We start from the raw sequence: 15,612 nt of genomic DNA, 5'->3' as shown, positions 1-15,612 counted from the left end.
CAACCCCTACCTCCCATGACCAGGCTTCAACTCAGGATCTTTAGGCTGCCTGAAGAAAGATGGGGGTTTGCAGAGTTAACTCATGGTCATAATTCTGGGGCCTTGTGCTAGCTTTACAACTACCTCCAAAGCATGTCCAAGTTCCCTCCCTTAAGGCCTGAAGGTAGCCCAGACAGGGACAAGGGAAGAGGAGACTGAGGTCTGGTATGCTCTTAGCCTCTTTCATTATAACACTCTACTCACGAGCTATCTTTATTGATCCTGCTTGGCTCTAATAAATCATTCCATGCTGCAACTTCTGGAAACTCTTTGTATTCTCTACCACTCCTTGAGCCACATTTGGGAATAACCATGAGCCTCTCATCAAGACATAAATGATGCTTTCAGTCAAAATCTAGTCCCTATACCTCAACCACAGGCCTTTAGACCCCTTTTTTGGGCAGTAGCTTTGAAATTCTAGAAATCAATGAATCAAAAACTAAGCAAACTGCAGGTGAGCTCAATTTATGTCCTAAAGTCCTGAAGAGCAGGCCACAATTGAGAAAGCAAGAAGTAGGGTTTCCACAGAGAATCAGCCAGGGCCCAGGCTCCAGAACCCCTCTGCATGGGTCTCATGACCAGTGAAGGTATGGAAACCAGATGGGCCCACCTGGGGCAGAAAGGCAAATCAAAGCCCAGGTTACTCTAAGAGTGTAATTGGAAAAGAGAGAACACTATCTACTGCCAGATCTCCAGTATCTACCTTCCTGGCCCCTTCTGGTTCCAGCCTGTGAACAGCACTCTGCAACATGGTGGATCTGCCTGTTCCTGAATCCATCAGGGGCAGGGGAGATAGCTCAGCTGGTAGAGTGCTTGCCTTGCAAGCACAAGGCCCTGAGTTTGATCCCCAGTTCCGCCAAAAAAAAAAAAAAAAAAAAAAAAATCTGAATCCATCAGGGTACAAATGTTTCTGATACTCTCAGGGTATAAAGAGGCCACGGCAAGTTTTAACTTGGCAGTGGGCTGGAATGTGAGCGAGGACAATGGAGAGAGGAAGGAGACCTAGAGAGTGCAGATGGCACCTCCAAACCTGCTTCTTCAAAGATTTGGAGAAGCAGAGGTATTTGGAGGTCAGAGAATGGGGAGCTGACACTTGGAGTGGAGGTCTGGAAAACAAGTCTGCAGCTCAGGTGGGGTAGGGGACTCTTTGGATTGGTTACCATGGCTTCTCTGTGCCAGTGCTTCTGAACATGGGCCTGCCTGGATCTGGTGTGTTCAAGGGAACAGAGAGAATGCAAAAGTTCCACTGTGGGCATCCAGGTGATGCTGGAAGTGAAGATGGCAGCCTGAGTCACTAGATCAGTTAAGGAATGAAGGAATGGCCCCTGTAGTTATGAAGACAAACATCCCTACCTGTCACCTCTTAGGTAAAAGCAGAGCCAGAAAAGGCTTTTAGGTGACCACAAAAGCAGAAGCATTTGTGTATGACAAGCATGTGTATTGCCATGGATAACTCTGGCCATCCCTTGATGGGTAATTAGAATCTGCTCAGAGAGATGCCAATGTTGAGGCAGAAGGGCAGTCAAATGAGGCCAGCACTTGGGAGGGGAATTGCCAGTGACCAGTGCACTCCAGCATGTGATCTTTACCTGCTGTTGGTTCCACTTGAGGTCAGGGATGAGAACAAAGCCATCAGAGGGGTCTGGGTTCTCATACACAATCCGGTCAGCTTCAGCCTTCTTGTCAAGAATGTTATACACCCACTGGAAGGAGAGGGAAAGAGATGGTTCACAAATCCACCCGCCTCCAGCTGGGCCAAATTCTCTGGCCCTTCTGGGAAGGATAACCCAGCTATACATGGCTGCTAAATTCGAGAATTGACAAATGGGCTGCTTGAGGATCCACAGAGTGACCTTTCTCCCACCATAGCTGACTCTTGGCTCTCACAGGCCTCGGCTGCTTGAGCAAGGCTCTTTCTGGTCAGCATAGCATCCCTCCATTCTGCTACATGCTCATAGGCCTGGTCCACACTGATCCCTCACAGCAGAGACCCAACCCTTCCACCACCCACAGGACACAGGGGAAGAGCTTTCTCTATGGACCCTGGTTCCATTTATTCAGGGCCATGGGTCAAATACATTGAGGAGGCTGAGAACACAGAGGTTTCCTTCTGATCAGAGGTCAGTAGGGCCTTTCTGAGGAAGCCAGACCATAAGAATTAGGCTGAGAAGACTCCTGGGCTGGTAGAGATCAAACCTGGCTACCTCTGACTCTTCTCTACTTCTCCTACCTTCAGGGCCCTTGCACATGTGAATGCTCTTCAGTCCGAAGAGAAACTTGATGGACACCCACACTGCTGCCCTTTCCTTCTCAAACTCGAAAGGACCTCCAAGACACTGGAGGAGAGGAAGACCTGACAGGGAGGACAGGGAACTGACACAGCCTCTTGGTCTTCTTCCCACTCCCAGAATTGCTGCATAGGCAGCACCACTGAAGGCCAGGGGTGGGCCTGCTTGCCCAGGTCTGCACACCTCACATCCTGGGCCTGTATGGTGGAGCACACCACACTGCATCCTTGGCTCTCAGCTGGGGAGGAAGCAGAGGGAATCTGACTGTGGATATCTGGGCCCCCAGGTCTCCTACAATTACCCACAGGAGGCATTTCAGCTCAGAGGGCCTCTAGACCCCCTAGCAAAACCAAAGGCCAATCATAATGTGGTTCCTCCACCATCAAAGAGGGGCTTCACAGGAAGAGCCTGGGGAGCCACTTCCTGGGAGAGGTCTGGAGGACACCCAGTGGCTGTGTCCTCATTCAGTGCCCATGGCCAGAGCCATGCACGACCAGTGGGTCAAGATTCTTCCAGAGAGGCATTTCCTCTCCCACCAGAGAACTCTCTGGAATGTGCTGCTAGAGGGGAAAAGAGAAAGGGGGGAAAAAAAAGCCAGCTGGAAGCTGACCTGAAGTCTTTGAGAAACACAGGAAATGAAGGAGATGGTGACGTTCCACCATGGAGAGTTCTGGTGTGCTCCATGAGTGGGCCTCCTGGGCTGTCCCTTGGTCACACAGAGAAGCACCTCCTTCACTGGAGAGCAGTGTGGGGGGTGGGGGGGCGTGTCAGAGCATGCACGGATTCTGGGGTTTGACAATGACATCTGTTTTATCTCCCAGCTCCACCACTGATTTGCTGCCACATTGGACAAGTAACGGAATCCTCCTTGATTAAATGGGACTAATAGGATCCACACATGTGGCTTACGTGAGGATTTTTACTCAGGCATGCACGTGAGAGCACCTAGCCCAGAGCCCAGCACAGAGAAATCACCCTAAGGGCAGCAGTGGTGCTCTAAGAGAGGGGATGACGAAGGGATGATTTGCTGGAGGCTGTAAGACAAACCGAAGCAGAAAAAGGGGAAAGGGGGTGAAAGCAAAGGAGGTGGCAGAAGCATGAGGCTGGAGGCTGAGTGACTGACTGCAAAGTGGGTGTGGGGACAGCAAGGGCAGTCCTACTCTTGTACCACTCTAAGGGTCACAACCCTGCTATGATCATCCTGTTTTGCAGGTAAGAAAATGCAGGTGCAAGGAAGTTCACACAAGCTCCCATAGTTCCAAGCCTGGGAGTCTGGCTCCTGAGCCTGCACTCCAGGCCACAGTATATCCTGCCTCCTGGGAGAGCTCCCTGGCGAGTGGCAGGAACCTGCATCCACAGGAAGTCTCGTGGCCAGAAGCCCAGAAAAGAAAGGGAGGGAATAAAGGGAACAAAATCCACATAAATCTCATTAAGGTAGGTGATGGGAAGGTCACCGTCTGAATGCAAGCCCTAGAGACTTGGCCAGCCCTGTCAATGACGGGTCTGTGGGTGACACTTTCTAGGATATATTTGGCTAGACTGTGCACTAGATGACCCTGGCAACTCCCTCTAGAACCTCCTTCCTCCCTGACCTTCTCGTGGGACATCTTAATCCTTCTTCATTCTCCTCTTGCTCTCCACTCTGCTCACTTGGCTTGTCCCCCTTCTCTGTGCTTTACCTTGCCTCTCAGGCACCCTTCCCTGCCTGTTCCCTTGTTCTTCTTGGGTGTGGATAATGGCAGTTCCATCCTGGGCTCTTTTTAGGAAATGGCAGCAGCACAAGCTAAATGATACCTCTCTCAGTTTCTACAACAACCCTAGGAGGAAGGGGTTGTTAGTCACATTTTTTCAGACAAGGAAGCGGGACCAGAAGCTAAGGACAACGCCATGCTGCTCTTAGCAGAATAAGAATCATAACACCAGGCTGATGCTGAGCTTGATGTGATGGCTCACAAATGGAGATTTTTCAGCTGAATGGCCACAAGGCTTCAGATCCAGATACCCCACTGCCTTTTTTCATTGGGGATTTTTATTGGCAAGTTATAAGTACCTCAAATTCGAAGAGTCAAATAGCGTCACCAGCTAAGAACACAGATGCTGGGGCCAGACGGCCTGGATTTGAGTCCCATCTCCAAATGGGCTGTTGTGAAGATAAAATGAGGTAATGCATATAAAATGCCTAGAATAGTTCTTGGCACTTAGTAAGTGCTCAATAAACCCCAAAATGAACTTGCTGTCTTTCACATAAACCCGCTCCACTGTCCGTGCCCCCATCCTGATTAATGAATAATCTTACTGTCTGCTCGACATGCAAGCTAGACCCAGGGTCATGCCCCACTCGTTCCTCCTTTTCTATATCAACCAGTCTAAGCCCATTCAACCTGGTTAAGGTTTACCTTTTAAATCACTCCCAAATCCTTCCCTGCTACCTCTACCTTAGTCCAGATCTATGCTGGGTTTTAGTTCTCCTACATCTATCTTCCCTGTGAGACTGCAGAGGCATTAGCAAGGTTTCATTACCTGGGTATTCCTCCAGAGCCTAACTTAGGGCCTGATACACTGTAGATGCTCAATAAATGCAATGACAGTGCTTATACACTTGCTAGAAATAGCCAAAAAGGAATACAAGAATGCTCATGTCAATGGAAATGTAGCGGAGTTTTTGTTGTATTATTTTCCAAGTGGACCTGTGTACGGATGTGTAATAAAGTAGATATATGACTCACGACAACTACATTTGGGCTTCCTCTCTTGAATCCCAGATAAGTGCAATCAGCACCACAGAACACATTCCAGCAGATTCCTCTAGGACCCTGAATAGAAGCTGTTCAGGAATGTAGAGACATACTTTCTTTCCACTCAGAAGACAGGACAAGTGCTGGGTTTTTTTAAAAAAGAAAAGGAAAAAAAAAAAAAAAAAAAAAAAAAACAGGCCTGCTTCAGTCAGAGGAACCATGTGTAAATCTGCATGGGAGGCATGGCTAATAATAGGGCTGAGTTCTTTTACCTACAGGGAAGAGGGCTATTAGCACACAGGCCTTCCCAGGGAACAGCCTTTCTACAGGTTCTGCCAACCTCCCTCTCCTCACTCTTTCCTGGTACAACTGACCCTGCAGCTCCCTCCCTCCCTCCTGTCTTCTGAGTCAGAATATCTGTGAGCATCCCATATTAGAATACTTCCCACCACAGAAACCTGAATCTTGGGGAGATTAGTGAGAAATGCTCAAAGAGAACAAGAGTATGCAATAATGCGAAATAGCCAGTGAGAGCCAGTGAGTGGGCAAGGAAATGACTCATCAATCAGCATCAATCATGTTTAACTGTGAGTATCCACATGGGGCCAATTCCAGGCAGTCTCTGGATGGCCCTGGGCCTACGCCCAAGGAGCCATCAGGATCTCTAAACTAGAAAGCCTTACATCTGGCCCAGTCAGAACACTCTACAACCTGTGCTCAGAGGCCTGTACCAAACAAATGTCAGGGATGACAGACCACCACTTCTGTGGAATAAATGTAAGGGGGAATGAGTGACAGGGAAGTTTTTTACTCTGAGACTCAACTGGTTTGCTACAGGAGAGATCAGGAGAAAGAAGCTGGACCAAGGTGGGCCTAATCCAACACAGGGAGGACACAGTCATTTTGAACTGTAGCAGGACAATGTAGAGCAGATACAAACTCTTCCAGCAGACTAAACTGCTCAGTAACTCCCAGAGAGCCTCAGTGGCTTGCCCAAGCATCTTGCAAGGGGCCCAAAACCAGGGTCAACTCCCTTCTCCATGAAGCCTACTCTGACCATCCTATATAAAATAGCAACCAGCTACCCTGGGACTCTCTTGTCTCACTGATCTTCTCCAGTCTTCTCCATTGTATTCATAATCTCACATATGTTACATGACTTTATGTGTTTATGTTCTGTCTGACTCCCCAAATTAGGTAAGCTCTATGGGGCAGGGACTTGGTCTGCTGTGCTCTCTGCTATATCTATTGCACTTAGTGAAGTGCCTAACCCCTGGAAAGACCCCAACAGATGTTCATTGGAAGAGAAACTGGCACAGGAATAGCAATCAATCTCTGAGACCTGGCAGTCAGTCACCTGAATGCTGAGGCTCTGGGACTCCAAGTGGGGTAGGGTAATGCTCTTGTAGTCATCTCCTGTCTCTCGGATCAGGTGGAGGTCCTGGCGCAGGTACTTTTTTAGATGTTTCTCTGTTGCAGGGTATACCACCGTCGTCTTTACGTCTGCAAAGACACAGCACGGTCTGTGACTGGAAAGCAAAGCTCATTCAATTCATGAGCTGAGTCACACTCTGAACCTGGAAAACACAAGGCTTTCACTGATGGGTCCCTGAGCGCCTCTCAAACTAACCCACTCCCCCTCCATCCTCCAGGTATAGGAACCCACTGTCTCTTAACTCTTTTCAAGTGCAAATTTCTAGTTTTCTGGATCCAAAGCTGAGAATGTGATTTAAAGTCCAGTAGCCCCCATAAGAGCGACAGTACAGCACAGTGGTTCACATTGTGGACTCTGGAGTCAGACTAAGTTCCTTACCCACACCAAGTGAGACCTTGGCCCCAGATGGGAATTTGGTCCAGTTACTTAACCTCTGTGTGCCGCTAGTTTTCCATCTGCCAAATGAGGATAGCAACAGCTCCTATGTCATAACACTGGAAAGATCAAGTGAGTTAATAACCTGTAAAGCCCTTAGAACAATGTCTGGCACAAAGCAAACACTACATAAGTGCTGTCTACATCTAATCCTCAACCGTGGCACCTCTGACAGCTTGGCCTGGATGATTTTTGTGGTGGGGACTGTCCTGTGCATTGTAGCATCTCTGGCCTCTTCCTGGATGCTAGTATCACCTCCCCCAGCTGTCAAAACATCTCCAGACATTGCCAAATGGGAGGCAAAAGTCCCTAGTGGAGACAAGCAATTTTAATAAGAAGGAAACCCTATAGTTTTTCCTATACAGATCCTTAAGTCCTTTCCCCTAATTTTTTCCCCTTCGGTATGGGGATTGAACACAGGGGGACTCGGCCACTATTCTGTATTTTATTTAGAGACATGGTCTCACTGAATTGCTTAGTGCCTTGCTCTTGCTGAGGCTGGCTTTGAACTTGTGATCCTCCTGTCTCAGCCTCCAGAGTCACTGGGATAGCTGGGATTACAGGCATGTGCCACTGCACCCAGCCCTTTCCCCTATTTTTAAAACATTTGGCACAACCACTGTTATTACTCTAAGCTTTATATATAGTGCTTCAACACAGATCTCCAGGGGAGGGGAGGCAAAATGGTGTTCGAAATCCGTTGGGATGTTTCTCAAAAGACCCATGTATCCCTGACTCCCCTCCCTTGGATCCAGATACATTCTCCCAAAGAAGTCACCCCAGGGAATTCTACTCACCTCCATGGCTCAAGACTCAGCTAAGAACCTCCAGCCTATACTTTTTAATTTGGTCTGACGATATGGCTGGTTTTAATCCTACTTCCATTGGTGAGAAAGAAAAAGGAACAGGGATTCAAAGACTCATCTCATGTCACCCTGGAGACATGGCAGAGGCAGGACTGAAATCAAGGAAGGTCACCTTACTCTAAAGTCGGTACTTTTTTGGGTGTACATGTTACTAAGGATTGAACCCAGGGATGTTCTACCACTGAGCTCTATCCCCAGCACTTTTTTATTTTTATCTTGAGACAGAGTCTTGCTAAGTTGTTGGGTTGGTCTCAAACTTGTAATCTTCCTGCTCAGCTTCCCAAATCATGGGATTACAGGTGTATGCCACCATGCTCAGTAACTCAGTGTTTTCTTGATGCAGAGGATGCCCAACAGCTCAATTCTTCTTTCAAAGCCAACAGGGATGTACGCGTGTGACACACCCAGCACATGACTTTTGGTGACTACTAAGCATCCTCATCATTAGCTCTGGGGGCAAGGGTGCATGGTGGGAAGACTCAGGGTCTGGATTAGAGGAGCCATACGACTCCCCTTTACTCAGTGACCCTGGGCATGTGACCTCTTAAGAGTCTCAGTTTCCTTATCTGTTAGAGGGTGGCTGCAAAAGCTGCCTCATAGAGTTGTTGTTAGCATTAAATAAAACATGTCACCTGGATCACCAGAGGAGAAACTAAGTAAACATCACCCAGACTCCTGGGAATCATGGATCTGAATCAATGGCTTCCTCAACCCTCTGCCAGCAGCAAAACACTGTTACTTACTTTTCACTCTTCAATGCTCTCTAACAACCCAACATTACAGGCCCATGGTCAGAGGTCAAGCACCCCAAGATCCCAAGAGGCAGGAGTCTACCTGAAATCACGTGATTGGCAACTACCATGGAACTTGCAGTAGACATGGGGAAAATGCCATGAGATCTGCAGGGCAGCTCAGTGGGTGAGCAAAGAGGTTTTGGAGTCAATCAGCTTGGTGCAAGTCCTGGCTCTGCACTTCCTAACTGTGTCACCATGGGTAAGTGGCCCACCTTCTCTGTTGCTTTACCTGAGGGTATCAGCAGCACCTCCTTAGAAGGTTTGTGTGAGAATTAAATGAATTAGTAGGTGGAAACCATTTAGTAAGTACCTTCCAACACTCTAAAGCACTCTACAAACACGACCTTTATACTCATTGTCTTTGTTGTGCCTTTAGTCTCCTAGGGTGGGTGGTGGAGAAACAAGGCTCAGCAGAACAGAACTCCGTCAGAGTGGGGGAGAGATGGCTGGGAACAAGGCAGAGTCGAAGCCGGAGAACAGCCTAACTCTGCTGGCAAGGAACACACAGCCCTGGGCTCACAGCCTGGGGCTCTCTGGCTGTTCCAGGGGCCTGCAAGCAAGCCTTGGTCTGCCCAGGCTTGTCAAGGATCTGCCCCAGCCACCCAGGGTGCAGGGAAAACAGGAATCTCACTATATGCCAGCCCTCTCCTGCCCCCATCTGAGGCAGCAAGGAGAAAATCCAGAGCCTTAAGTGACCCAATTGCTCGCTCCCTGCCAGCCGTCCTCTCCCGAGGAGTCCAGAGTGGCAGGTGGAGCCCCGCTACACCCTCACTGCTCAGCAGCCCTGCTACTCTCAGACCACCACAGGGAGCACCCCCTCACTGTCATCAGTGCTGGGGGTGCTCCCCACAAACCATTCTCCACTAGCTCCCCGTCATGGTCCACAAGACTCCTGTCGCTTCATTTAGCCACTCTCCTCCTGGCTGCCTCTGTTCCAGCCACACCAACCCTTCATTGTCCTACCACCTAGCAGTGGCCATGAGCCCTCTCTGGGACTTGTACAGTGACTCTCACTTCCAGGCTGTACAGTGACTCTCACTTCCAGGCAAACCCTCCCACAATTTCCTCGGCTCCCTTGCTTCACCCAGGGCTTCATACAGCCCTGGCCAACACCACCCTCCACCCCACAGCTCTCCATCTCCGTCACCGTCACTGCCTTGCTTTTTCTTCCCTTATCACTACCTGACAATATAGTACAGTTTTACTGTCTGACTACCTGTTGAGAATGTCACTTCCAGGAAGAAAAGGATTTGGTTTATTTCTTTTTACCATTTATCCCAGGCACCTGGAATAGCATCTGGCACAGAGTAAGCACTCGACAAATACTTCCTGGAAAAATGAATAAATGATTCTGGTCTTTTCAGATTTTAAACCCAAGAAGAGCATTTGTGTACCAAATGGAATAAAAGTTCTTTAACATAAATCAATATATTTCCGCACGCTAAGTTTCACATTGGCAGCACCAAAAGGAATTCTGGTTTACTGATCTAAAAGTCAATCAAGATTCTGACCTGCAGCTGAATTTCAGGAGGACTTTGGTCAAAAGTCAATACTCAATAAAACACAAAACTATCGATTAAAAATGTGCTGGGAAACAGTACACACGTGCACAATTTCAAAAATATTAACTACAGAGGGAAAACGATACCACCTCCCTTGAGTGAAGGGGATTAACACTACTCCTAACACTGAGTCTTAATCTAATGACAAGGAGATATCAACAAACCAAAATCCTGGGGAATTCTACAAAATAAGTGGCTTTATAACTCTTCAAAAATGTCAAAATTAGCTGGGTGTGGTGATCTGCATCTATGGTCCCAGCATCTGGGAGGCTGGGGTGGGAGAATTGCTTGAGCACAGGAGTTCAGCCTGAGCAACACAGTGAGGCCCAGGCGCCAACCAAACCAATATACGGAAGTTAGGAAAGACAAAGAAAGGCTAAAGAAGTGCTCCAGATTAAAAGAGACCAAGCAGGCATGACTAAAGGGATTAGAGTAGACCCTGAATAGGGGAGGGGAGTCCTGCTTTAAAGATGGCGTTGAAACAAGTGGCACAGTTTAATAATGGACTCTGCACTACATAACAGTTTTGGATAGATCTGAAACTGACAATTTCCTGAAATTGATGTTTACCCCTTCCTATGCCTGTATACATAATAAAGTAATTATTATAAGTAGAGAGAGAAAAAGCAAATGTGGCAAAATGTTAACAATAGGTAAAGGGGTTTTATAAAGACATCTGCTGTACTAGTCTCACACCTTTTTCTGTAGGATTGATTTTTTTCTTTCCCCAAAATAAAAAGCAAAAACAAAAAAGGTGCTGATACTCTTTGGAACCTTAGCTCAAGTTGCTAACAGATGCGCTAGGTACTATTCTAAACCCAATATGTACATTAACTAATTTATTCCTCACTCCCAAAGTGGCTGAGTGTTCTGATGATCCCATTTTACATGAGGAAACAGACACCTGGATGGCCCCTCAGGTCCCACGGCACTACAGCGGTGGCTCTGACTGCCTATGGTAGGTGAGCAGATGAGGCCTGCTGACCTACCTGGGTTCTTTCTGCCAAATGCCTTTTAGCAAGTTGACTTGAGGGCGCCATCTGCTCAGGATGAACAATAGCTGGCAATCCCTTTAACCCAAAACCTTCCCCTGTGGCTTGAGAAGTAATAAGGAATTTCCTAACCACATCCTCCTGCTGGCATCCTTGGGAAAAAAAGCTCAGGACAATTTTAAACTTCTCCAAGACGCATCAATTGAAAATGTTTTCATTATATTAAGAGAAATTCCCTATACTTCTTACAAAGCCCTGTCATGCTTTTTAAATTTGTTGGTATTTTTAACTCAAGTTGCACTTGTACCGAGGTTAAAAAGGCAAATAAAAGTTGCTTTAAAAACATTTCTGCTCCTTCCTGCTCCCAATCTTCAACTCAAAGACACCACTTTCAACTCTTCTAGCCATTTCTTTGGTTATGCACTTCCATAGTTCTAAATTATATTTTTATGTTCCTTGGCTTTTCAGTTTCACGATTCCTGTATTTATTGACCACCATAACGGAAGACAAGAGTTTCTCTCTTGTTTATTGATTCTCTGCCAAGAACAGCATAGTTTTCCTTTTTTAGCACAATTTTTGGTATATGGAATTAGTAATTACTTTCTTACTTGCTTAATTTTCTATAAACTTATCACTGATTCACCCAAAATGCACTTTCCTGATTTATATAAATCTGACTTATTAAAACTCATCAGGCACATGAGCAATGACTGTGTCTTTCCCGAGTGGCCCAGGTGCTACCATCCATGGGGTTCCCTTCCCCTTTCTCTTTAACTGGGCACATTGTTTTCTGGAAAGATGATCTTCCTCTTTCATAATTATTTCCTCATTTTGCTGTAGCAGTGGTTTTCAAACTTCAAGCTGGCATTATTATTGAAATTTCATTCTTGGAATTTTCATTAGAAAAACCATACAAATATTTTCAATTCTCTGAAATAATTTACCAAGTAGATCAACATGCAGAATTCCATGTTTTGCTGCAGCAAAGTATCCACCAACTGATGAACAGAAAAAGAAAATGTAGTACGGTAAACACAGTGGAATACTATTCGGCCATAAAAAAGGACAAGATCCCCTCATGTGTGATAACATGGATGGAACTGGAGCACACTATTACACAAAATAAGCCAGGCACAGAAAGACAAAAACTGTATGATCTCACTTATGTGTGAAGTTGATAGTACAATGGTGGTTACCAGAGACTGGGGAGTGTGGGGGTTGGGGAATGAGGAAAGGTTGGTCAATATGTAAAAATTAGTTAGGAGAACGAAGTTATGGTATTCTACTGCAAAGAAGGGTGACTACAGATAACAATAATGGACTCTGTATATATTTTGAGTGTTTCTACCACAAAGAAATAACAAATATTTGAGGAGAGAGTTATGCTTCAGCTGATTTGAACATGATACAATATCTACATCACATGGTATCCCATAATTATGTATGATTTTTATATCAATTAAAAAAAAATAAAACCTAAAAATAGTTTCACCACAGCATAAAGCTGAAATAATGCTGCCTTTGCCATTTGCTATATGAATTTAACAAGTGCTTGTAGATATACAACACTAATACTTTTAAGCATTGTTTGAATACCTTGCTCAGTAGAGAACCACGGTCAATGACATACAATGGTTTACCTTACAATTTGTTTGGCTCTACAGTGGTGTGGAAACTATATGTATGCGTTCAGTAGGAACTGTACTTTGAATTTTGTTCTATTCCCAGGCTAATGATATGCAGTTATAATATTCTTGAGACTCTGGGCAGTGGCAAGAGCCACAGTTCCTAGTCAACCATTCAATCATGAGGGTAAAAAACCAAAACTCCATAGTATACTGTGTGGATATACTCTGTGGTAGGTTAGTTGTATTAAATGCATTTTGAACAACAGTATTTTCAATTTATAAGAGGTCTGGAATAACACCATCATAAGTGGAGAAGCATCTCTATGTGCACGTGCATGCTTTATTTAGCATTAAAGCATACCTGCTTTGAAGAATTCATGATCAGTCTGCATATATTATATTAAAATTAAAATAAACACAATGCTTTTAAGGCTGAACTTTCTATCAGTGAAGATAAAAGAGAAATTATATTTTGAAGATAGAGTTTCCCAGATAAGAGAATTAAAATGTCTCTCGTAACTAATGGTAACAGTACAGATTATCAAACTTGTAAATTACAAATCTTAAATTTCTATTTGCTGTGTGTGAAAGTTGGACATCTTAATCAACATGTTAAATATAAATAAAGAGCATTAATCAGCCAAAACACTCACAAAAACTTCAGCAAGCAGCAGAACCACCTGATTTGGGAGGTCTGGGGTGGAGCCAAAGAATCTGCATGTCTAACAAGTTCCCAGGTGGTGCTGATGCTGCTGGTCCCAGGACCACACATCAAGAACCACTGCGCCAAAGCACAAACTTAAGTTGCTTCCAGATCGACAGTGGAAGGGAGATAAATTCTGAGACTTGGAACATCTCAACATATCTTTATTCTAATTGTCAGATTAAATGAAGAGTTTGACTAAAGAATTCTAGGATGAAAAGCTGGGCTGGGGTTGTGGCTCAGTGATAGAGCACTTGCCTAGCATGTGTGAGGCACTGGGTTCGATTCTTAGTACCATATATAAATAAATGAAAAAAAAAAAAAAAAGGTCTATCAACATCTAAAATATTAAACAAACAAACAAAAAACACTGCTATTGAGGAGTCTCAGGTCATTCTTGTTCCCAGTCCTTTGTAAGTGACTTGTTTTCTTCTCTGTTCCCAGTGTCCTGATCTGGTCAATGGGTCTTGGGGTGGGTATATTTTTATCCATTGTGCTTGGTAACTGCTGGGCTCTTTTTTGAGGGAGTAGGGACTCGCTTTCCTTGAGGGGGAACTCTTTGGCTGTTTTGTTTTGTTTTGGTACCAGGGATTTTAACTCAGGAGTGCTTTACCCCTGAGTCATATCCCCTGCCCTTTCTATTTTCTATTTTGAGACAAGGTCTCATTAAGTTGAAGATCTTGCTAACTTGCTGAGGCTGGCTTTAAACTTGCCATCCTCTTGTCTCAGCCTCCAGAGCTGCTGGGATTAGACATGCACCACTGTGCCTGGCTGAGGGGGAGCTCTTTCAATCTTGAAAATCAAGGGGTTGGGGATGTAGCTCAGTATTAGAGTGCTTGCCTAGTACGTGCAAGGCCTTGGCTTCTATCTATCCCCAGTGCCATCCAAATAAATAAATAAACAAATAAATATAATTTTAAAAACTGAAAATCATCTTCAATCCTGAGAAACTGTCTTGAATTAGTTCTTTGATGACTTTCTTCCCTGTTTTCTCTGCCTTTTTTTTCTAGAAGACCTATTTAAATATTAACTTCTTGGTTTTGTCATCCGGTTCTTATCTTTTCTCTCCCATTTTCCATCTGTTTGTCATTTTGCTTTACTTTTTTTTTTTTTTTTTGGGGTGCTGGGGATTGAACCCAGGGCCTTGTGCTTGGGAGGCAAGCACTCTACCAACCGAGCTATCTCCCCTAGCCCCATTTTGCTTTACTTTTAAGAAAATTTTCTTCAACTTCACCTTCTATTCTTCTTTAAAATTTTTTTCATTTCTACTATATTTTCAGTTTTGTTAAAAAGAAATCCTTAATAATCCCAGCAACTTGGGAGCCTGAAGCAGGATTCCATGTTGAAAGCCAGCTTTAGCAACATAGCAAGGCCTTAAGCAACTTGGCAAGACCCTGTCTCAAAATAAAAAATAAAAAGGGCTGGGGATGTGGTTCAGTGGTTAAGCATCTCTGTGTTCAATCCCTGGTACTAAAAGAAGAAAAAACAATCATTATTGATCGAATTTTGTCCTTATGCATTTGATACATTTTTTTTTCTTGAGATTCATAATAGCTTTTAAATTGCCCAGGCTGGCCTTGAATTTGCAATCATCCTGTCTTAGACTCCCAAACAGCTGGGATTATAGGCAATGCTCACTCATATTTAAGAGCAGAGCGTCCCAAAGCTTATGGGCATCTCTGTGGATGTAGGTGCAGTTACATGGAGCTTGGTGTTAGGATGTGTAGGCTATACTTTTGCATTACAGAACCCCCAAGAGTTTGGGTCTCCTCTTGGCTGGTCACATTGTGCATAGATAGCTCTTCCACACACAGTGGTATAAGCCCGGATGGCAACACTCTGGTGACGAGGAAGCACAGCAGCTGGGGATTCGAGAGTCACATCAACATTGAATGTGTCAACTAACTCTACTGATCCTGTTACATCTCAGCAGTGACCCCATCACCTCAAGCTGCACACAGAATCTTCTCCAGATCCTGTTTTTAATTTCTTCAGACATTGGCCCTCCAATCTCCTGCTGGGGAAGAAAGGAGTGGGATCCAGATTCCTGAACGGGAAAGGAGACAGAAGGTGCTGCTGCTCAGGGTTCCCTTTGTGATCTATTCAGTCTGTTTCCCCTCCTCCCTTTTTTTCC

General features: G+C 45.2%; 1 protein-coding gene across 1 annotated transcript in view; it reads right to left on the bottom strand.

Annotated features, from left to right (window-relative positions):
* DCPS (decapping enzyme, scavenger) overlaps positions 1-15,612 on the bottom strand; it is a 39,151-nt gene that overhangs the window by 5,860 nt on the left and 17,679 nt on the right. Inside the window, exons 3-4 of the mRNA XM_079105315.1 lie at positions 6,420-6,565; positions 1,629-1,742 (exon numbers count right to left, since the gene is read on the bottom strand). Coding sequence (XP_078961441.1) covers positions 1,629-1,742; positions 6,420-6,565 — 260 coding nt within the window. The remainder of the gene's footprint in view (positions 1-1,628; positions 1,743-6,419; positions 6,566-15,612) is intronic.

This window comes from Sciurus vulgaris (assembly GCF_902686455.1).
Source record: "Sciurus vulgaris genome assembly, chromosome: 11".
Taxonomy (NCBI): domain Eukaryota; kingdom Metazoa; phylum Chordata; class Mammalia; order Rodentia; family Sciuridae; genus Sciurus; species Sciurus vulgaris.
The sequence above is the reverse complement of the archived record's forward strand: the minus strand, read 5'-3'. Positions and strand labels throughout refer to the sequence as shown.